The 23,951-nt window shown below is 37.9% G+C and overlaps 1 protein-coding gene across 3 annotated transcripts; it reads right to left on the reverse strand.

Moving 5' to 3' along the window:
* Positions 1 to 1,166: 1,166 nt before the first annotated feature.
* Positions 1,167 to 23,563, reverse strand: LOC127662234 (dapper homolog 1-like). 3 transcript variants are annotated; one of them, XM_052153342.1, is made up of 7 exons: positions 22,668 to 23,563; positions 21,797 to 21,887; positions 16,754 to 16,893; positions 14,928 to 14,989; positions 6,659 to 6,788; positions 5,554 to 5,709; positions 1,167 to 5,023 (listed from the first exon to the last, which is right to left on the reverse strand). In XM_052153342.1, the coding sequence occupies exons 2-7, from the start codon at positions 21,832 to 21,834 to the stop codon at positions 3,153 to 3,155; spliced, it is 2,397 nt and encodes a 798-aa protein (XP_052009302.1). In that variant the 5' UTR covers positions 21,835 to 21,887; positions 22,668 to 23,563; the 3' UTR covers positions 1,167 to 3,152. The 3 variants fall into 3 exon arrangements, with proteins under 3 accessions (XP_052009302.1, XP_052009301.1, XP_052009300.1); XM_052153341.1 differs by lacking the exons at positions 21,797 to 21,887; positions 22,668 to 23,563 and adding exons at positions 9,082 to 9,385; positions 15,225 to 15,266 and having other exon boundaries at positions 1,168 to 5,023; positions 16,754 to 16,808; XM_052153340.1 differs by lacking the exons at positions 14,928 to 14,989; positions 16,754 to 16,893; positions 21,797 to 21,887; positions 22,668 to 23,563 and adding an exon at positions 9,082 to 9,704 and having other exon boundaries at positions 1,168 to 5,023.
* Between the last annotated feature and the right edge of the window lie 388 nt (positions 23,564 to 23,951).

The following is a 23,951-nucleotide window of genomic DNA, read 5'->3' on the forward strand; positions in this document are numbered from 1 at the left end:
GTATTTGTAAAACAAAACAGAATTGGGTGCTATTTGAACAAAATATTATTGGCTGAACATTAATAGCAAGTCAGATCAAAGATCATTGGTCCTTCCAGCTGTTTATTTATGACTTTTCCAACCTATTGATCCCAGTGGATGATCTCTTCAATTGATATCACACGCAACCAATAAAACTAAGCCAGAGGCTTAAGAGAGGTGAAGATTTATTTATTGGTTGTATGAAGCAAACAGCCTGCGGCACATGTGACATGCCACAACACCAAATGCCACAGACTGCTATCTGATCACCAGCACTGGTTGAAATCAAGATACTTTTGAGAACTTTTCACCTGACATTAAGTAAGAGAAGAGAGTTTCAAGGTTTCTGGTGGAGAGATTGTTTTGTCTGGGTTATCCACCCCTTAATGTATTACGTTTACCAACTTGGCCTCTCGGTGACCCGGCTGGATGAGCTGGTTCAAAGGAAGATTGATCTGTGTGCGATCTCTGACAGGCCCTAGAGAGTAGCAAGGCTAAATCAACTCTGACTACATGCTTCTCATATCCCACTGTCTTGGGCCTGTCACTCAAGGCCGAACTGACCATGGACGCCATAGTGACCATGACAGCCCTCCAGAAATGTCGAAGCCAAAATTTTTGTCAGGGTTTACCTGGGGTATTCAAGCTAGGCATCTTCTGAAAACAAAAACTGTGTTCTATAGTGAGCCTGCAAAACAACACGTAACTTTTACAAAAAAAGTACTATGGTGGTACCATGGTAAAAAAATGGTATCAGATGGAACTCTGATAAACACCATGGTACTAAACGATTACCATATTCAAATACCATGGTATTTATTTGGTACTCCAAGATACTTGAAAAAAATACAATGGTACTACCATTGTAAATGTCCAAAAACATGGTAATGCCATGGTAGCATGTCCAAATATACAATGCTAGAACCACAGTACTTTTGCTGCTAGTGAATCAGCAGAAAAGCTTTGAAACACTTTTTTTTCATATTAATTTGCTGGTTTGTTTGTTGATTAATGGGATATTACTGAAATGTAAGTGTGGCCTAATTAAAACATTTAAGTCCTCAATAAATAAGTAAATCAACAGAAATGCTTTGAAGTACTTTTTATGTATTCATTTATTTGTTGATTAATTCATTGTCATTGGAAACATTCCCATCTTATTGTTTTGCTTTTCAATGCTTGTAATGTTACAGACATGCAACACAAACACAATTATGGTCAATGCCTCAAAAATGCAGTCTGCTTTCTGTCGACATTTCTGCTGACGTCTGAACTTCTTGTGACCTTCTTAGAAAAAACAAAAGACATACTGAAACGTGATGTTCCAAAAATTACAAAGCTTTCTTCTTCATTTCCTGTGCAAATTAACCACAATTTAATTTGGAAGAATAGACCACAACTTTGACATCAAAACTGCATATTTAGGTTTACTTAAATCCAGAGGTTAACTTTAATCTTGAACTTTCATTTTCTTTGTAAGTAATGTAAAAAACTGTAATTCAACAGATTAAGCAACCACAACACGTATGCATATGAATGTTTAGAGAAAACTGACTCCATCTTAATGACTTTCCAATATTCGAATCCTTTTTCCAATGTCTTGAAGATCCATGGTGATTGTGTATGCTAAATGAACTGTCATTGAATTGACTTTGATTACGCTGGAGATTTGGTGGTCTCAGCACGGATAAAAAAAACATCTTGTAGCTGGGCAGGAAAAGCCATGTGCTCCTAAATGCCAGAAAGAAGAGAACATGGTCTAGTTTTCACACAGCTGCAGTAATCTAAACAGACGTTCTGCGCTTTAAAAAGCCAGACCTATTCCAGGCAGCCATCTCTGCTAGAGTCTGGAAACAGAAGAAGAAATCTAACCAATGTGACTGCGAGGGAAACAAGTCAATAATGAGAGAAAGGTTAGATATTCATGTACAAAACTCATGAGTGCAACAGGTTGACATGTTTGCACTGTTCACTTTTACCTTGTGTTCTAAGTTTTTCTCTAATGCAATGGTTTTCTTTAAATATATATTTAAATATACAGTACAAATACATGATTATACATGATTTTACACTAAATGAGGCATTTTCAGACATTAAACAACTCTGATATTTTTCCCTTTTTGTATTTTGTCTGCTTCTTTTTCTAGGTCATACTAGTTATAAGGATCTCTGATTCAAAGATACTAATCAAGTATAAAAGCAACACCTGATCGCCATGTAATCACTGAGTCCTTCAGCATGAAAGGAGGCTAACTGCGTTGTTGACTATCACAGCTGTGTGCTTGTTGTCCTTGAAAGATATTACAGTTGTTATGGAAGAAGAACTGTAAGTGTTTGTTTGCAAAATGCACCGCAGAGACTAAAACTAGGTGCCACATTTGACCTACTCTGGCGGGGGGAGCCAAAACATTCCCTTGACATCGGTGGGTTCTAATTTTAAGGCCATAAAAATAAGGATGAGACTCAAGTGTTGTTCAGTTTATATGACATGGTTTCTTGCCCTCAAAAGTATGTCCAAATTCAGGAAAAAATACCTAGCACCATAAAATAAAAGAACAAGTTTTAATAACGAATAAAAAGACACAAGAAATCAACATTAACATTTATTTGACAAATTTTTTTTACAGATAATAAGGTAAATGGTGAAGCTGTTGCTCATGCATATTTAATGTGCATAACAAAAGCCCTTAATGATCAGCAGGTGACTTTGCCCTGGAAACCTTGAACATTTCTCAAAAAGACTGCATCTGCGATACACTGCTTCAAGTCATACATACTTTGAGTCATACTTCCTATCCTGTTTCCATGTATGTCAAAAACTAAATATATTAAGTTATAAATATCTTATTTAGAAAAGTAAACCATGTATGAATAAAGCATTTACATAGAAGTTGCTATGTAGATGCATCACAGCAAAAGCTGAATTTATAATAAATATCAAGTTAAAAAAGGCTACAGAAAATGACATCAAGGATTTAAAGCATTTGCTAATGTGTGAAAGTGCAGGCAAAGGAGTATGTCTCTGAACGAGAGTGTGTGACAGGGAGTTTTAGGCCTTGCAGCTGAATTCTGTCTAGGCACTTGATTATATGAGGACAGCCAATTTTATTGGCTCCATTCTAACAAGTCTCTCACACTGTGGTCATGAGTTTTAATGAGCCTGATCGGAAACGCAAGATCTTCTTCTTTAAGTTATGTGAAGCCTTGATTTTGACGAAAGCTTTTGCCTGTGCTGACGTCATTCCGTGGGATCCAGAGGCTATCTGCTTAAACTGGGGCCAATTGACCCCTGCACTGCCTTCTGAGTCACTGCTAGTGCTGCTCTCAGCCACATATTCTGCCTCGCTAGCGCTCGATTCGCTGTCCCCAAAACAGTTGGTGGTACAGTTACTGCGCTCATCCTCACTTGTGTCCAAAATGGTAGAATGGAAGAGGGAGGCACATTCCGCTGAGTATTCAGAGTCACTACCAATGTAGGCATAGGGACTAGTGTAGTGTGCGTTAGAAGGCAGATTCATGGCTGACATGTGGGCCAGCATTTCTCTTTTCTGCCTCCGGTGAGCTCTCCTGAAAGCCTCCTCGTATGAGATCTCATGGAGACCCCTGGGCCGACGGTGGTAGTCATTGCGCTTGTACTTGGGCTTGGCCAGAACTGCCTCATGATGCCGGTGATGTCCATGGTGTCTCTGAGCAGATGATCGACCTGTAGAGCTTGTGTGCTTCTCTAGGATTCGTCCTTCAGGAATGGAGGCAGGGATTCTCTTGGCTTTCGTGGTGGCCTTCTTGGAGGATTTTTGCAAGTAATGGACATAATCCACTTGTCGAGACCTTGATGAGGTTGTCCGATGTTTGTCACGGCCAATATCAAAAACTTGCTCTGGAACATGAGCTCTATCTTTTGCACTGGTGGAATTTTTCACTTTGACAATCTTGATGTTCTTGGTGCCACCTTTGCGGAGATTTACATTCTGTTTTTCAGAAGTGATGTACTGGGCACTGACCAGTTGACCTCCCTCATCTTGGCTTTGTGAGGAAGAACCAAGGCTGAGCAATTCTGAAGCCAGTCGCTCTGCTTCTTTACAACAGCCTACTTGAGTAAGCGCCTTGGGGCTCCTCTTAAGAGGGCTTGCTTTCATTGCCTGGCCTGATTTACTGTCCTCCACAGTGTAATAAGACTGCTTGTTGAGTTTGGGGGAGGAAACTGCATTTGGGCTTCCCAAATCCTGGCAGTCCTTCAATGCAACACTCAATGGCTGGCCCTTACTGGCTCCAGGACCTTTCTTTTTCAAGAGGCAATTCATGTTGTTATCATTGGTGGTTGAGTAACCATTCTGTGGTTGAATTGGACCACAAGATGCTCCATTTTGTAGCGTTTCTCCTTTGAACTCAGCAGACCACTGTCTTTGGGGCGAAGCTGTACTTGGCTCAGTGCTAGTTGCTGACGCATCTTGTAAACATGTCTGCCAGTTTGGCTTGAGTTCAGAGGTCCATTGCAGGGCAGGGACAGCAGTAGGGGCCCGAGAGCTGAGACTAGCCTGCCTTAAAATGCTTTTGGAGGGGTCTGTGTTGATGCTTGTTCTGGGTTTGTTGGTCCTCAAGGGCTGTGCCCTCCTTTGAAGTAGCCCAAAGATATAACTATCCAGTCTTTTGTTTGGGAGAGATTGAGAAGCATGCCAGGATGAATTCTGAGAACCTATGGGCTGCTCAGGTTTCTGCTCATCACTCAATGCTTCACCAGGCTTAGAAAATCTAGAATCATCCTTTAGGTGAACGGTCATGGATTGGAAGAAGACGGGGTTCTGGACAGCCACCGCATGGAGAGGGCTTGGGTACCGGTAAACATCACTTCCATTTTTTGTGACAAGATCACAGTGAAACTTGGACAAGCCATCGCAGGAGCCATCTGGGGAAGGGGAGTAAGATGCAGAGAGAGACCTGCGGACTGTTCCGGAACTTGATTCTTCGCACTGGCAATCACAATCAGCACAAATGCCCAGTTCATCTGAAAATGCCAGAGGACACAAAAGAGAATGTCAGGTAAATGATAACTAAAACAGCCAATTCCAAGATATCATGGCCTGTGAGAGCAGCCTATCCTAGATTCCCAGTTCTCTAGTGCTGAGCTGGGTGGGTGGTTGATTAGTTTTGATGTGCAAATTATCCTTTTATTACTGGTTTACAGGTGTGGCTGAGAGAGTCATCAGCAGAGCTGTGAAACTGTTTCTATCTTTGTCTGTGACCAAGCTTCTCTTATCTGACCTGTGTTTACACAGTCAAGCTTAACTAATTAAAGAATGCTTTCTGTTAACGGTAATACAACACAAAAACCAATGTCAGTTGGAACTAGAAACATTCTAACAAAAGATGTCCTTTGTGATCCTAGATTTTAAGCCGGGAAGGAATCATTATTAAGTTAATGGTTCTGCTTTTGGTTAACAAAGCTAGAGAAGAAACAATGATTCAAAGCTATGCGATGGATTTGACCAGCCTGAATGACCCAGAAACCTCAAACCGTTGTAGTGGGACTCTCACCTGCAGACTTAAGTCTTCCCTCAGAGGCACAGTGTGAGGTGTCAAGGGGGGTGCACAGGCAGGTGGTGGAGCGACAACTGGACAAACATTCACTGAAGACGGAGTTAGAGGAATTGGAGAGGGAGCCTGAAGCACCGTCACTTAGCTCGTAAAAGCCTGGGAGAGAGCAAGAGACATTAATAAGTTAATTTTCTTTAGGAAGGAGGTGAATATCCAAAACTTTGTATGATAGATGTAGTGTACATGCAACAATGGGAATTAAGAAAATATGGAAAGACATTAGGCAAAAAAGTGAGAGGTTTCCCAGAACCTACTTCCAATTACAATTTGAATAATGTAGCTTCCAGGAAGGTATTTCCATTCACCAAAGGAAATAGCTCTAGCAACCAGATTTCCATTCATTACAATTGATATTAGCATTAAAATAGTGAAGTAAAGACAAAATGCTACAACCAATACAAACCCCACTAAAAATGGCTGTTTACATAAAATATAAATAAAACTTTGGGCTGAGATTCAAAAATTACCAACTTAAAGGTTGAAGCACTCTATCTTTCCATTAGAAGACCTATTTTAACAATCAAGACTTTCAGAGACGAGCATACACACGTGTAATCAATCTCCGTTTTATACAACCTTTCTCTAACAAAAGTGCAGTCAGACTGAGCACTAAAATGACATCTCGTATTTGGAATGTAAACCAATAGAACTGAGCAGGCCTCTAGCACAGGGTGCAGATTGTTCATATTACCAAATTAGTGCTTAAAAACAGCTAAGCAGTTTCCATCTCACATTAGGCTTTGCAGGTAGTACACATGCTACTACAGGCCCAAAGCACATAATGTAGTTGTTTAATTGGAACAGGACATCTGATTACCACCCTCAGGTGATTGTGGAAGAAAAAGAATTATTAGTGCTTGTGATTCAGTTTTATTCCTTTCCACCTACGCCAATAAGATTTGCAGACTATCTGCAGACAATCAATTTAGCCAACCTTTCACGTTTACAATTTGATTGAACATGCTGCAGTGCACACCTATTGAATTTAACTCAAAATCAAAAGTGATCCATCCAACATATTCCATGCTTTATGACAGAAACTAACCTGAGCTTGGCCGACTGTCTGTTTCCACGTGTTCATGTGAGGTCTCTGTGTCCAACCTCAGGTCACAAATCTGTCTGTCTAATTCCTGGAGCTGGCTGATCAAACCAGCATCTCGTCTTCTAAGACATTTCTGTAAAGACAAAAGACATATTGAAGAGGGGTTAACACCAGGATTCATGAATGTTTAGTTAGGGGACAGTTCTATATTTCAGCATTCTGCTGGTCATCAGAATGTTTCGTGGTTTTGACGCACCATAACAGGACGATTTTATCATTTCTCACAGAAAAATTTACATTTAAATTTCATTTATGCATTTGGAAAATGGTTTTATGAAAACTGACTTAAAGTGTATTCAATGTATACAATTTAATAAGTTAGCGTGTTTCCCAAGAATCAAACCCAAGACATTTGCATTAGTAGTGCCATGCTTTCCAGTTCAGCTACAGGAACAAATGGATACGCATTGCTTTTCGAACTTTCATTACATTTCATTTAAATTTTAGTAGGTTTCGCCCTGCAGCCCTGGCAGTAATCTGCATACCGGCACATTTCACAATCATGTGTCTCAATGCTGGTGGCCTCACGGCGCTGATCAGACAGATGTAATGAACTAAATTAAAGTCACGCCTCGTATGGGAATAACCATTCGGCTTCAACGCACCGCTCGAGAAGGAATTGGACACATCTGACAACACCCGTATCATGTGCTGCATTCCAAATTAAGTGTGGCGAAACGGCAGACCAAGGAAAATGAGGCCCCTTCAAAGCAGACAGACATTACTTTAAATGACCCATAATCAGAGGCATGTTATCTGTTGCACATTTTAACTGCTGTTTGCTGACAGGGGAAGTAATGCAGTGCAGATTCCAGGCTATATGGAGCGGTGGAATGGCGCTTCCTTCGTTGCAGTCCTTGATGTAAAAAAGCTTGGTCGTGACAGGCAGGCTTCGAGTGATTTATGGGCCATATACTCTCAGCATGCTGGGCTGTGCAGACCATTTTTACACAAAGTGCCATTTGCAGAGCACACCAACAGTTATTTTGAAATAGCATCAAATTAGCTCCAGAGGCTGTTGATGGTTTGGGTCTTAGTTTGGGAGAACAGCAACTACTAGAGACATGGTTTTGGTTTATATTCAATATTTTAGTGCGTAAGCTCAGCATTAAACATAGTCAAAGACCACAGAGGGTTGTATGTTTGTTCGTGGAAATGATAAGGACATTACGCATTATATAATTCACATTACCATTTACTTTAATGTAGTTCTGGGTGTGAGGGTTGCAAACAAACCGGCCTCAAGATAAACAAGTGTAATTATGGCAAACTGCAGCGGGGATAACTCAAGCCACTTATGTGCATGTCTGAGGCTTTTAAAAAGCCAGGAAACAAATCTAAACCTTGTAATTCTTTCCTGTGTACAATAAACTAACCACAATGCATAGATCCCAAAGGGCTACAATAATGGGGATGTTTGCAAATACCCCCAAGTGGAACCAGATGTCTTTAGGCCCAACTGTTAATTTTAATCTTGGTCATCCTCTAAAGACAGCAGGGGGGCTTGAGCTGGGCTTGTAAAAGTTCATTTCCATTGAAACTCAACAACTAATCTCATTCAGGCCCTTCGGACTCCCTCCTAGCATTGCATTAGAAACTCAGGGATGTCTTGCAACATCCAGGAAGTTTGATTTAAATGGCCTTCTTTTTGTTTTAATGTCATTCTAATGATTACAGGGCTTGGGTTTCTGGTCTTAAATCAAATGCACTGTAGAGACAAACCCTTGTGACTTTGGTCCATTTCATTCATCTTCCAAATGGCTTTTTCTAATTATTACAATTTCAAATGGGAGCTCCATGTCTTTTCCAATTGATTGCTTTTTAATATGATACATGTGTTGAAACAGTGTGTTGAGTCTTTGTTTCTACTCTAAATTCCAGTTTTATACCCACTGGAGAACAAACATTGGTCCTAATTTAATAGCATTTTAATTATGTTAATTATCACTTTAAATTGCACTCAATAAAGGTGAAATAATACCAACTATAAAGTCTTAAAATAGGTCAGTATGATAATAGGAAATTATCTCATTCGTGCATGACAGGATATTTTTCATATGTAAAATTACACACAAACAATACTTTTTTTTTTTTTTTCCCTGAAAATCAGATTCAAAAGTTTAGTTCATGTTTAATTATGAATACTGCCTTACAAACAGTACAGTGATGGTATCAGATAACATATATATATATATATATATATATATATATATATATATATATATATATACCATGTATATCGATGCTGCTTTGTTTTTTAGCCTACAGTGGTACTGTATGCTTATCATTTTCATTCATGGTAAAATAATATCATGATACTGCCATTAACCTTAAGAAGTAAATAAAAATTGTTTATTTTTACTCACCAGTTGTTTTCTCAGTAATAAAATATTCTCCTCCAAAAGTTTTTCCTCGCTGTTCAGATAACTGTCCTCAACAATAAGGCAGGGTTTGTCCTGTCCTGCAGTGTCCTGATAGTTATACACACTCCTGACGAGCAACTCTTGTCTCTGTCTCAGATAGTCCAGTTCAGCCAGACCCGCGACAGTCGCGTCCAGACGCTCCCGGGTTCGAACCCGCTCCAGATCAGCGTCCGCCGCCGCCGCCGCCTTCTCTCGGGAGCGCGCATCGCATTCCTTCCGATCCCGCATCATGAAAGCGCAATAATCCCTGGACACCAGCATCTCTGACAAATTACTCATGCATTTAAAAATACATCCACCACGGGCAATAAAACAGTTTGATCACACCATCAGTGGCCAATGCATCTGAAATACACTTATTACATTGTCAGACAGTATCCAATTACTGAAAGTGATACCTCTAAATCTTAGAAGAAAAAGAGATCCTCCAAAAGTGCACAATGCTATTTGTCCAAGAGTTATGGGTTGGTTAAAAGCATGTTGTCTTTACTGAAGCTCCGAATGAAAAAGTCAAAATCCAAATGTTTGTGGCAGAAGGAGAGAGAGCGCAGTGGTGATGCACCCCGTCCGGACGATACTGGGATCTGACTCTCTCCTCCAGTGATGAGCTCAATCAATACTCACGCACACTGAGGAAACCCGCACTGATGATGGAGAGAGAGGTCCTAAAGCCCGCCTGTTCAAACCCAAACTCACCCATCAATCCTCCTCCCGTCCAGTGAAAAGAGATTTTTTTTACATTAACTATTAAAAATAAATCAAGGTTTTATTTGAGTTGGTTTTACTTATCTGCATCGAACACAAAACCATATACATATGTGTACATTTTTTATATTCAACAGAGCTCTTTAATTGGGGTAAGTTGTTACAGACATTACATTATAGCCTACTAGTATAAATTTATAGGCAACACTTTACAAGGGACAATCCCCCCAGAACAACCTGGAGTTAAGTGCCTTGCTCAAGGACACAATGGTGGTGGCTGTGGGGATCAAACCAGTGACCTTCTGATTACCAGTTTACCAGTTATGTGGTTTAGACCACTACACCATATATATATTTATTATATATATATATATAAACACAATAAATACAAAGATTTTCACTTGGCAAAGTATATATATACACACACATACACTCTTTTACCTTTATACCTTGCCAAGTAAAAATCTTTTGATGTCCTGGAACAACATTGTTGTCAAAAATAGTCCACTAATCAATTACTACCCCTAAAATCAGAGGGAAATTAAAAATTGATAAGACTGCTGTTCAAACCTCAACTGAAATCCTAAACCTAACCCTAAAATCTGGTTGATTGGAATATTATTCCAGGACGGTGAGGACCAAAAAGGAGGTTGATCCTTAGGATTAGAGTTAGGAGTTATGTCATACTTGGCGAAATTACGGTAAGATATCAAACGGAGACCATGCAAAAAAAATGTATAATTTAATATTAAATTAATTTAAATTCATATTTTTAACTTCTATATGCAATGCATGACAAGTATAAACAGAGTGAAAATGGACACCTAACTTTTCAATTATTACAGTGTTTGTACACAAAAACCTTTCACAATATACAATTATCATTAGTGGTCTACAGGAAAACATTACGAGGTTAAAGAGGTACTTTTAAATAAAAAAATGGTGACCACTATTCATTTGGGGCTCATGCAATTACATGTAATAAAAGGTATAATTACCTAATAAAATACTTAATAACTTGCATTACAGATAATGATATTTAATTTGATAATGAAGATTTCTGGGTGGAACTGAAAGGTGTATTTGAGGTACAGTTGAGGCACTCAGGTGGAGTGACTGCCCTCTACTGTTGTGAAAACAGGAAATGCAGTGGTCCTACCATTCAAAACACCTCATGAACTATAATTGCTACAAAATTTAAACAATATATGTACAAATGACCCCAGACACTTCTACTAGTTATGCATTTCATTTAAATGGCAATCAATGAGCATTTTACATCTGAGCAGTATGTTGTAGAATATATATAAAAGACGGATCTGTACAGCATGTGTTCAGACATGCTTTCTGGTAATAGACTACACAGCTGCTTCTATTAAGGAGACTGAAGTCACATTTTTCAAGCAGCTCATTAGTCAGAGCCATGAAGAACTCAAAACAGACATCAGATTTATCTGAAGCAAACGGCTGTCATCTGTAAAAAGGATCAAGACTTTGCATATCAAGAATTCTAAGGGTGGAAAAATGGGATTGTTTTAGCAGATTTGGAGCTAATTAAAGTTTTTAATACATAACACAAATAAATATTTTTATACAGGTTTAGACTGATTATTTTTGCCTGATCATATTGCATGGCACTGCAAAGTAATGTTAGGATCATGCTTTGGTGAACATGCATGCAGTATATTTGGTGCATATGAGCATTTGTTTGTAGAAAATATACAGTGCATGGAAACAGCCCTTTAAAAATGAACATTCTCTTTGGTTAACATGAAAACAATAATACAGATCTACGAAGAAATGTTCAATGTAAATTTGAAATGCTGCTCGCTTCAAAAAAAAAAAAAACTCGGACTTCACTGTAATCGCAAGAAATATCTTACACCTCACCTTTAACCCAAATAACATAACTTTGTCTATTCTATAGACCCAGAGTTTTCAACCAAGGGTCAGTGGAGATTGATCAAACTATCAAAAGTTTCACATTTGAAATCACTCCCTGCAAATCGATAATAAAATACTGCCCCCAGTGTTCAAAGCTGGAATTGTTGTTGATCGTAGTAACGTGTGAGCTCCAGTTTCTGGGTGAAATGCCCACAGAATGGCTTCAAAACAACATTATCACACGAGAGGTCTGCATGTTTTTCAGATTTTTCCGGAACCCAAGGATCGGTCAGGTGTGTTAAACTTCCCCTACGTCAGCAGTGTGCAACACCTAGGTCTGGATACAACTTTGAAACCAGGAAACCAGGTACTCGCATAATTACTGACAAGCACGGTTTGGAGGTAGCATCTTTTCCCTCAAACATTGCATTTTTACATATTTTAGGTTTAGATTTTGGGTTTGGTGTAAAGTTTATTAAACAGTGTATTCCTCTTCACTGTATTAATGCCTGAACAACTGAAAACAACTAGCTTCACAACTTGCTTTTGGCACCCCTTTGTAAAATGGAGCTCATATGCTCATAATTGACCAACAATACTTACTGCTTTGGCCACTGGGGGCAGTGTTTTGCATTTCGGTAAACACAGACCGATTTTAGCAAACAAAAGGGTGTGGGGGGGGGGGGTCCATTCTGCATAACGCGGCAGCTCATTTTAGCTTATCGCGGCCCATTTGGCACGTTTAGCGGCCGACCCACCGGCCCACACGGTTCTCTCGATGGCCAGTCCACCCCCGATCGGCCCCAAAGTGCGTCGACCCACCGGTTAAATGCCGGGTATTCCAGATTACCAGTCCAGCCCTGGCAATGTGCTATCAGTAGCACTGGAGGCAAAATGGCTTCACACATGAATTGAGAAAATGCCTGATGTTGCCGGCCCGTAATGAGGCTGACAGGGGTTGATTTTAGAGTACCTGATTTTTTTGCAAGCAGTTTCTTGTGTAATTAAGTCAGTCCATGAAGGTCCTTGGAGAAGATACCATATATTAAGATGCATAACATTTAGACTTTTCTTAGATTTTCATGTCATGTTAACTATTATACATTATATATACATAGTAGTGTTAATGTTACTTAAAATATCTAGTTATTTTATTGTAGTGGTCCAAGATTCGTAAAGATCTGAGTGGGGTCCCTGGGTCTGTAAATGTTGAAAGCCATTGCTGTATGTAAAGTAATATACATCCAAATAACAATAACAAAGTCATTTCCTGGTTTAAAGGAAATGATGGTTTCACATTTCTAAATTCCAATTAAAAAGTAACATGCATTGTGTATATTCATCAGAATAAATCAGTTGCGCTTGCAGCTCTCGTGGATATGCTTATTCTGCAGGAAGGCTTTGCAGTTGCGTGTCTAATTAAAAACACTGCACCTCTGAAAGGCCTGTCCATCAAAGACAGCCAATGGCTCAGACAGTTTCGTTTGATTTGCAGCTAAGCAGGCGGTGAAGATGAGTCAAAGAGAGGAGACCCTTAGTAGATAGCAAAAAGCTTAATCTCTCTTTCTAAACATGACAGCGATTGAGGAAATGGAATCTACAGCTGCTTCTATGAGGAACAGATGTTTGCAACACAGCTGGTGACCCTTCTTAAACTTCTCTGAATGAAACATTAGCCCTGGACGGATGGTTACACAATCACACAGTTGCAAACACAGATTTACATACATATGGCCATGGATGTGGAGAGAAAGTGAGGCTTTAGGGCAAAAACTCTGACAGTAACAATAATTTGAGTCAGGATTGCTGGTTGACCCTTAGGCTAAGACTACAGGACAGGAAATGACCCGGGATATACATACATTGTAATTCAATCAAAGAAAGAAATCCTTGAGCCACCAGAATCTCGCAGACAAACAGGATAAACCCTTCCTTTATGTGCCAGAGGCATTTCTTATTTTTAGTGGATCAGAATCAATGCATTTCAAAGTACAGTTAAATGATATTATACAAAGTACATTTTATATATATATATATATATATATATATATATATATATATATATATATATATATATATATATATATACTATAAAATAAGCACAAATATAATAAGCAAATTTGTGACAATGACCATACAAACTCATATATACAAACATTTTATTAAATTAAATAAAAAAGAGCTTAGACATAGCAAATACATACATATAAAGTATAGATATTTTCATTTATTTATTTAATTTTTATGCAAGTTAAGTTGAAAATATTATTTGTAATGAGAAAAAAGATGAAATTAGAAAATGCAAAATAGATTTATTCTATAAATTAGAATTCTATAAAAATTAATTTGACCTAAAGAAATGTCCATTCATCTCCATAAAATAAATTGTACTATTTTCATAGCTGACACCCACCCAAGACAATTTCTCCCTTCTAGCGTTGCTAGTACAAAGTCACATTTGTGCTTTCACCTAATCCAATCACTCACAGTAATTACCTTATGAATTTTGTAAGGCCCATTAAACGAGAACAGGACCCCATTATATAGCACTGGCAAGAACATGGGGAATAAATGAATACATCTAAATGCATCAGAGCCTACAGCACTGCAAATGCAGAATTGTTGGGGAAAATTGAACAAACACGCCATGAGGATTTACGAGCGTGATCCCAATCATCACCTCTCACCTATATCTTATGTTACGCTGGACATAGAGCTCTTTTATAAAACACATCAGTTATATTTCTGATGTTATTACTTTGAATTTACACTCCAACGAAGATTGTGGCAAAAAGCCAAAAATCACCAGTTCTAAGTGTTTGTTTTGGTATTCCTGCTGTGGTGGAAATAAAGACCGGGAAAATGTTTTATCAAGAGGACTTTCTTTTTTATACATTCAGATTACATTTTAAAGAGATAGATTGTAATTTAAAGGAAATGTTCACCCAAAAATGAAAGTTCTGATATCATTTACTTACACTCATGTTTTTCATTTATATTTGTTATTTTTTGTCTCATAGAGTTTCACTAAAAAACAAAATACTGTATAGAGCTTAACTTAAATCCAGAACATTCTATTAACATTTTCAAAGATCTCTTTTGAAAGATGTAAAGTTTGTGATTTAATTCTGAAATTAGTGTGACTTGTTTCCCAATTCGGGTCATTCAATTTAAGTGAAAAAAAGACAAAAGTAACTCACAGCTGAATATAAATGGAAGCTCAGTCCAACCGCAAGTGACGAGTTTTTCCATGTGGCATCAGCTGAAAATAAAACCGACATATAGTGACGTTAGGCCTTCAGGAAGTTCATCTTGGTTGTCATGTTTGATAAGTCCTGCATGTGCTTCTGTGATTCTATGGCTGTTAAAACACCACACATAAGTAAATGAAACATGTATGTCACTAATAGATATCTTATACTGTACTGTAGCTCTAAACAAATACAAGAAAAGATTATTCGGCCAATATTCAACAAATAGAAAAACATGCCTTGTACCTTTTTTGATATCTGCCTAGTAGACAATTCTGAAGCAATGAACTAAGAAACAACACACAATAAAAAGATGATCCTATGAGTTAAAAAAAGATGACCTTAATTCCTCAATATTTGTCCCTGGTCCTTGTGCACTTTTTATTCCAAAGTAAAAAAAAAAAGTCTTCATATCTTTCAAGAACTTGCTCTGCCAAAAACAACTAAACTATTTGGCTGACGTCGCCAATCCCCTTTTCCTCTAACCAACCCCCAGTTTTCAATAGTGCACTGCCACTTTTGACAACACCGTCTGCTAAATGACAAATCAACACATTTTGACAACGTAGAAGCATAAAGAGAGGAGACAAATGAAAATAAAGGTCATGCAGAGTGATGATGCGTCACATGACCAAAGTCCATGCAAATCCCTAGTAGCATTTAACTCTAAAATGTTCTTGCAGAAACAAGAAAGTTGAAACAGACATTTCTGCTGAGCCAACTGAGGTCAGGACATTGTCCAAGAGCTTTTTTCCCTACTTGTTAAGATTTGCTTACTCATGCAACTTCTTATCACACCAATTCTCCATTTTCATAATTCAGACGAAATCCTGGCTATGCCGTTGTTCTGTAAACTGTGTTAGATCTAGTTCAAAGATCTTTTAAAAATCAAACAAAAGGGAACCAAAAACAGAAGAATTAACCTGAAGAAAAAGGTAATACCTCAATTATAAATAATGGCATCAACTAAAAGTGTTTTAGAGGCCCTTTTATTCTGTGGAATACACACACACACACACACACACACACACACACACACACACACACACACACACACACACACACACACACACACACACACACAATAGTGGTTGGACCAGGCTGTCTAAGCATCTCCTTACTGTCAGCCTGCGGATCATTAAGAGTATTAATGGTGGGGTAATGTGGGCCTGCACAATGCCAATTACCCCTCTTGTCACATAGACCCCTTTCAAGAGCCCCTTCACACCCCACACTCGCTATGGCGGTCTGAGTGCAGACACTCACAACATGCATAACACGGGCAGATTCATGTGAGTACATTTCCATCACAGTTACAGTACACATTGATCATGTCAACAAAGTGATCCAAGTGATGAAAGATGTGCATGCAAAAGACCACAACAGAAAGCTTAAAAAAAATCAATATAGTTTCTTTAGACAAAGAGCAGTAACAATGGGCAGGCAGAGTTTGTTTTAATTGCTTTGTGGTCTACTAAAATAGATGTGTGTAAATTAACCTTGATACTCACTGTTCAAGTTTTACATGAGATATGAAATAATTTGCACACATTGGATAAGCTGATATAGGAACACCGTTAGAGGTGTAGACATGCATCGTGGAATCGGCATAATGGGCTAAAATCTACATATCAGTTTATGCTGATACAGTTTTTGCTTAAACATTACCATAAACGTTGTCAGATTATTAAGCATAATCTATGTAAGAATGTGTATGTAAATGTGCTCAATAACTGCTGTTGTGAAACGCAGACTGTAAACTGTTGTATACTTACAGTCTTGGTGTAGTTGTGCTATGGGTTGAGTGTGTTTCTCGAATGTTCTCGATTTGTCGTTCTCTGATGCTGTTACAGTGCAGTTCTCAGTTCTTCTGCCATGTCTCATAGTCAAGATGTGATGCTTTGTTTTGAGACATCTGAAAAGAAAGTCTTTATGAGATAAACAGCGATTCCACCAGAGCCCATTTGAGTACAAGATGACAACAGACTCCAAATGACAGATATAAAACCAAATGATGAAGCCAACTCTTTATGGCCTACTTCATAAAGAAAACTTCACAGAGCATATAAACGCATTCCCGGATGCGTTTGCTGTCTTCCAAATGTCAAACAACCCACATAATTGGCCTGGTGTCCATATGCGACAACATTTTATGTCTCATAAGTCTTACTGACAGATCAAACCTGTTTTTTCTTAACAAATATTATTGCATTCAAAGCACTGATTGAATATTTATTTTCTGGCAGCTAAAGCTGAACTTTCAAAGGGTTTTAAAAGAAACTCCCCTTCAGTCATAGAGATGAAAATTTAATCTGTAAGAAATTAGTTTTACGCAGAGGTCATTTTCTCAATTGAAAGAGATAATACCGACTGGCATTTTGGTTTTCTTTTCTAATCCCCACAGCACTCGGTTGCACCGTGAGCACAGACGGATGCTGTTGTCATGGCAACGTCTTATCAGTCACCAGTGCACTCCTGGATCTACCCCGCCCCTCCATCATTCATGCCAGTGACTTGTGCGTAATTAAAACACACTCACGGTATACCAGACACCTCACACACCCTCATTTCATAAAGGTGCTCTGGGACTATAAATCAGGTTAGACAAAATGAGGATAGTGTGTCAAACTCTAAAAATGTAATGAATTACTAACAACTAATAAAATCTTCTTTAGTGCAATTACATTACTGGACTAATTACTCTCTCTAAAAAATAATTGCATTACTTATTCCAAATGACTTTCTAAAACGCTTATCAACCTCGACCAGATGAAAAATACAAGGATAGACATGAAATTATTCTTTTAATTCTTTCAAATATATCATATAAAATCAAGTAAGTTATTCATGAACTGGCCAAAGTATTTAAGGGGGCTGCATTCAATTAGAAAACATACATTTTAACATTAGACGTTAAATGTCTGTTAAAAATTCACTATTGTTTTATATCGAATTGTTCAATAGTCTTTACTGTATTGAACACAATTACATCAGAAGTAACTGTAATTAGATTAAGAGATAAAGATTAAGAGTAATCCCTTACTTTACTTTTTTCAATGAAGTAATTTAATTACAGTAATTAATTATTTAGAAATACATTAAACCCTACACTGGTGATTGTCTACAACAGTATATTAGAGAACTACAAGTGCAAGATTTGTTATGGTGTTGTGAGTGGTTGCTAGTTGGATATTTACTGGCAAATGTCAAAACAGCCCATCTCCAAGTCCTTACAATTTTGAAATATGAGCATTAGTAATAGTGATGCTTGCCTTAGCAATCACCACAAATAACAATCACATGTCTACATGCCTGAAAAGATAAGCAAAGCAAAACCAGAATCAAAGCATCATGCTAAAAATGTATAAATACAAATGGATATAAATTTGAGTACGTATTTATCCATCTGAATATAGAGTCAAATATATGAATATATAGTTATAAATCTAAATGTACTTAAAAATTCAAAAAATATATAGTTATAAATCTGAATACTGTTTAAAGTTATAAATCAGAATAGTTATAATTCTGAATTTATAGTTATAAATCAAAATATATCGTTGTAAATGTGAATATAAAGTTATAAATCTTGAATATATAGTTATAAATCTGAATTAAAATGTATTGGAAATGTGTATTTGTGCATGGAACTACTTTCTTACGTGTCTGATCAAAATCTGCCATTGCTTGTTCAAAACAAATGATGCGTCCAAGCCTTTGTTAGTAATTAAAAAATGTTTAACAGAAATAGTATCTTGTGTTGTTTTGAACAAGTTATTGGATAAACAAGGATGGATGGATGTGTGTGTGTGTGTGTGTGTGTGTGTGTGTGTGAGAGAGAGAGAGAGAGAGAGAGAGAGAGAAAGAGAAAGAGAGAGACAGGGCATGTGTGATCACCTGTTGCCACACCCAAGCAGAGATATTGTCAGCTTTCTGAAGATCAGCTTTCTCAGTGGAAAAATAGCTGTCCAAACGGAGGTATTTCTCCCTATTTCGAGGTAGTCGGTGCACAAGAGTCATTCCCTAATGAAACCGCAATGTCCTCCACCATTTTAAACATGTATCCAATGTGGAAACTTCGGAAAGATGTAAGCACCTTGAGATCTGTAATCAATCCGTCTGTTGGGTCTCTCAGCTGTGATTAGCCTTAATGCAGAAGTTGTTCGTTTAAAGCTATTTCCTAGCTTTAGTAGTGTAGTGTAGCGCTGTTCTATGTAAACAATGACTAATGGATTCACTTCACGTCACCAACTGGCTCATATTACACACAAAAATGATCTTTTGCCACCACCTACTGGCTTACATATGTAATTAAAAAAAAGAGACGTATCCTATAGTAGCTCTTAACACATATGCACTGCTCTTAAACTTTAGTTTAGGATGATAAACACAAGTGGAGTGATACACACACAGTGAAGCGTCAGATAGCTGGTGGTGTCAGACCTTCAGTGCTCATGGAACGTCTCTCGTCCAATCAGATTTGAGGATCAGACTTATGTATATAATGTATATATACATAGATATATATTATTGTTTTTCTAATAGGGCAGTGTAGATTGACAAGAAAGCAGGAGGTAGAGATGGGGGAAGGAGATTAGGACATGACCCAGGCCGGAATCGATCCCGGGTCATCGTGAGCCAACAGCTCGCATACGTGTCCTGGACGAGTGTGCTACCGTCTGCACCGCTCGCTCCAACATATACTTCATATCTGATTATATAGTTATAAATCCAAATATACTGTAAAATCCAAATATCCAAATAAAAATCCAAATGTTTAATTGTAATTCCGAAGTATAGTATATCTTTGGGCTGAAATTACATTAGTGGATTCATACAGTATGAGGCAACTCTGGGACGTATCAACATCTCACATACTAATATCTTTGAATATGATTAATAACCCAATGCAGTTTTCAACCACATGATAATCAGGGTTAATATTTCCACAGTTCTGTATAATTACAGTACTTTTTCTTGATTGATCAAAGTGCCCATTTCAGTCTGGCACTGAGACATTAAAACAAAAAATAAACATACCCATTTTTTTCCAAGGCATAAATCAAATAATACGCAGAGCTGATTAAATCAAACATATTTGAGTGGAAACAAATGATAAAATCGCACAGTGAAAGCATAACCTTCACTATTTTTAAGGCCCCACTTTCCCTGAACTCTGTTACTTGACACGGGCAGAGAATCGCTCCCAATAAACAGAAACCCGCCAGCATTTTCATCACATACTCAATAACCCAGAGATGTGTTTACCAAGGGCAACGTTTCTCCCTCACCATCACATCGCTCACACCATCAGAGGCGTAAATCACCAGGCGACCATTTTCCTCGTCTTTGGCGGTATCCCTTAATCGCCTTAATTAAATGGCGACTGTGCCTCCAAAAATAACTTGGACTTTCCACTACTCTAAAGGCCAGATCAAACAAACATCTGCAGAGAGGTAGAGAGTGGCTGTGGTAAGGGGCGGGTATCAGCGTCGGTCATGCGAGACTTTGGCAGGCCTCTCACAGACATCAGGGAATAAAAGATGGTCTCCATTAGGGCCTAACTGGTTAAGATCTACTTCAAGTAAGAAAAACTGTGCGGCTTTCCTGCCTACCTCCCATGTCCCCACTTCAATATGGATTCTGGGTTTCTCTCAAGCTCCTGGATTAGTATCTGCTTTCTGCAGCAGTATTTTGCACTCTTATGTCTTTCTGGTGTCCATCAGGAGCAAAACATGAACCAGATTATTACCTTACTCTTCATTGCCATATGTGAATTATGCAAGATGATCTCAAAGAATACTGCTGCAATACAGACATTTTTGCAAAATGTTTTTTTACGTGGTTTAATGCTCAGATTGCAGAAGTTTTAGAACACTAGAGGTGCTACAACAACAATGACTTGTATTCACTTTTACACAAATCACAAGTAAAACAGATTATTAGTTCAGCCACTTTTCACCCTATTAACATTCTTATATTTGCACTACAAAACCAACTACTAACAAGCCTGTTCATTTGTGATCAAATTGGACGGTAGCTCAACTGATCGAGGGTTGCACTTGCGATACACATGAATGGGGTACTTAGAGAGCATGTGAGACGACACGTGAGGCGAAAGTGTCATAGAAGCACACCAAAATGATGTGGTCACTTCAGCAATTGCCTTTTCAATCTTAAATTAGCTTTTTATGACATTATTGATTATTGTAAGTCATACAAACCACAAGAAACAAAATATTTTTTTGGGACCTATATACATTAATCATTACATTTGATATGGATAGTTACTGTATTTCACCACTAGAAACATTGTTGGGAAAGTGAGTCACTGTCTGAAGTTCAATGAGAAACATGTATTTTCTACCATCAAACTGCTCTCTTAGCACCTAACGATTTCAGTGATCATAAGGACTGCATATTTCTTATGCTGTTAATATTCCAAAGGGGTCTGGTGTGGTACCACAATCTTAAAAAAAAACAGCTGTCAAAGTTTCAAGGTCTAACTAATTTTCTCTGCAACCCAAAATCTGTGGTATACATTTTCAATGTTTAGAGAGTGTTCCATAGTCGACCCATATACCATGAAAGTTTTAAAACTCTCCCTCCAGTCCTGTTTTTTTAGCCATTACTCAAATGACTGAAAATAGCACACGGAGGGAGTATTGTTCGAGAGAGGCAGAAGGGGGCGAAATGAGAGAGAAACATTTCAAGTGTTCCTAGAGACTACGTAGCATTAGATATTAACTCTATTTTGGACACAGCCTAAGGAAAGAGGATTCTACAGGAGCAGATTCTGAACTCAATCTTCACAGTACCTCTCAATCCAGGATGCATCTGGTACAGTTATGTTCATTTATGAGTCTCCTCTGGATTATTTTCATGGTGAGTATCTTTCATTCTGATACCCTGTTGAAAATGCATATAATCATTATCCATCTCGTCTCTTTCCATCACAATAAATTTTATTCTAAATGTATTCCAAAAGGTCAGATGGGAACAAATACATACAATCTTTTAGCTTTCAGGCCATCTATAGACCTTTTCAATATTGTAAACAATAAAAAAGGAATCAGTCTGGTCCTGAAGCATTTCTTGTAACAGGATTTTTAATATACAAAAATGCCAAAACAAAATGACTTTTTGAGTCTTGCAAAAACAAAACAAATAAGATACACTGATCAGCCACAACATTAAAACCACCTGCCCAATATTGTGTAGGTCCCCTACGTGCCGCCAACCCGCATCTTAGAATAGCATTCTGAGATGATATTCTTCTCACTACAATTGTACAGAGCGGTTATCTGAGTTACCGTAGACATTGTCAGTTTGAATTATTCTGGCCATTCTCTGTTTATCTCTCTCATCAACAAGGTGTTTACGTCCACAGAACTGCCACTCACTGGATGGTTTTTGTTTTTGGGAAAATTTGGAGTAAATTCTTGAGACTGTTGTGCGTGAAAATCCCAGGAGATCAGCAGTTACAGAAATACTCAAACCAGCCCGTCTGGCACCAACAATCATGCCACGCTCCAAATCACTTAGATAACATTTTTGTGATCACGAGGGGTACCTACACAATATTAGGCGTTTGGTTTTAATGTTGTGGCTGATCGGTGTATATTCAAACACTGAAAAGAAACAATGCGTTTTCACACAAAAATAAAAATTCTCTCATCATTTACTCACCTTCATGCCATCCAAGATGTGTATGACTTTCTTGCTTCAGCAGAACACAAACAAAGATTTTTAGAGGAATATTTCAGCTCTGTAGGTCCATACAATGCAAGTGAATGGTGATCTGACCTTTGTAGCTAAAAATAAAATCACATAGACAAACATAGAAGTAATCCACATGACTCCAGTGGTTAAATCCATATCTTAAGAAGCAATATAACAGGTGTGGATGAAAGAAAGATAATAATTTAAGTCCTTTTTTACTCTAAATATCCCCTTTCACTTTTACATCAGAAAGTCACATGTGATACCTGTTTTGTTTCATTTACACATCTGAAAGTTAAATATATATATAGTGGAACACAATTGTTCTTTATTGTTCTTTCAAGACATTTTGAAAAAACACTACATTTGCATTTATTGGCTCGGCTGGTTGGATGAATTAGCATCCTGCATTCGTTATGAGGGCCCTGTGGGTGCATATGGATTTAGTCAGTCTAGTTTTGGCATAGTGCCTGAGGCATAGCTTAATGATATAGTCAAGCCATTGCAAGAAAGCGGCAGACAACAGCAGATATTACGTTCAGCCTTTGAGAAGAACCATCTCCAATCCCTGTTGTCTCTAGCTAATCGTAATCTTTTTTTTTTTTTTTTTCATTTCTGCGTGGGAAGGCATAATTATAGTCCTTAACCTGCATTTGTTTTCCAGTCTCCACCTGTAAGAATCCCTTGCTGCCAACAGTTTTGAATAATTAATGCTCTCTCAGGCATAAAAGTCTTAGACAATGGGTAGGCATCTACAGCAGCTCTGATGTTATTGCAATGATTTTATTTATTACACTCATCCATTTTTCTCTCGAAGAATGACTTTGAGTAGACCATGTCAATACTGTAATATTGTGTTAATACCATGCCAACATTGTAATATTTAGTTCTCACAAGCATGTAATGGTTGCCAGCAAGATACTGACTTCACGGTACTCTCATCAGAGAATTACTTTTTATGGTGCATGAGTACCATTATTAGTGGTGCTTGCTAAGGCAAGCATGAGTACAGAGCGCAACAGCGCATGCACACATTTTCAGTCCTGATGGTTCTGGAAGTGTTTTTCCCATGAATTTTTTTCCAGAGGGATTTAAGAAAAGTGCTATATAAAAATATTTATAAAAACCAAACCAACCAGCTCCGAGGTGAATATCAACATTACAAACTTTGTTTTGAAGCAAGCATTTTTGTTCAAAATCAGACGAAAAGTCAAAGGTACAAGTCTGTGTACAAAACATCTTTCATGAGGG

This window comes from Xyrauchen texanus, chromosome 22 (genome assembly GCF_025860055.1).
Source record: "Xyrauchen texanus isolate HMW12.3.18 chromosome 22, RBS_HiC_50CHRs, whole genome shotgun sequence".
NCBI lineage: Eukaryota > Metazoa > Chordata > Actinopteri > Cypriniformes > Catostomidae > Xyrauchen > Xyrauchen texanus.

Bases quoted from the DNA above. Each gene is read 5' to 3' on its own strand.
- LOC127662234 (XM_052153340.1), bottom strand. From the start codon at position 9,417: ATGAGTAATTTGTCAGAGATGCTGGTGTCCAGGGATTATTGCGCTTTC. The intron at 6,789-9,081 runs GTGAGTAAAAAT...TTGTCTTTACAG, and splicing joins TATTACTGAGAAAACAACTG to AAATGTCTTAGAAGACGAGA. The intron at 5,710-6,658 runs GTTAGTTTCTGT...GCTCTCTCCCAG, and splicing joins AGACAGTCGGCCAAGCTCAG to GCTTTTACGAGCTAAGTGAC.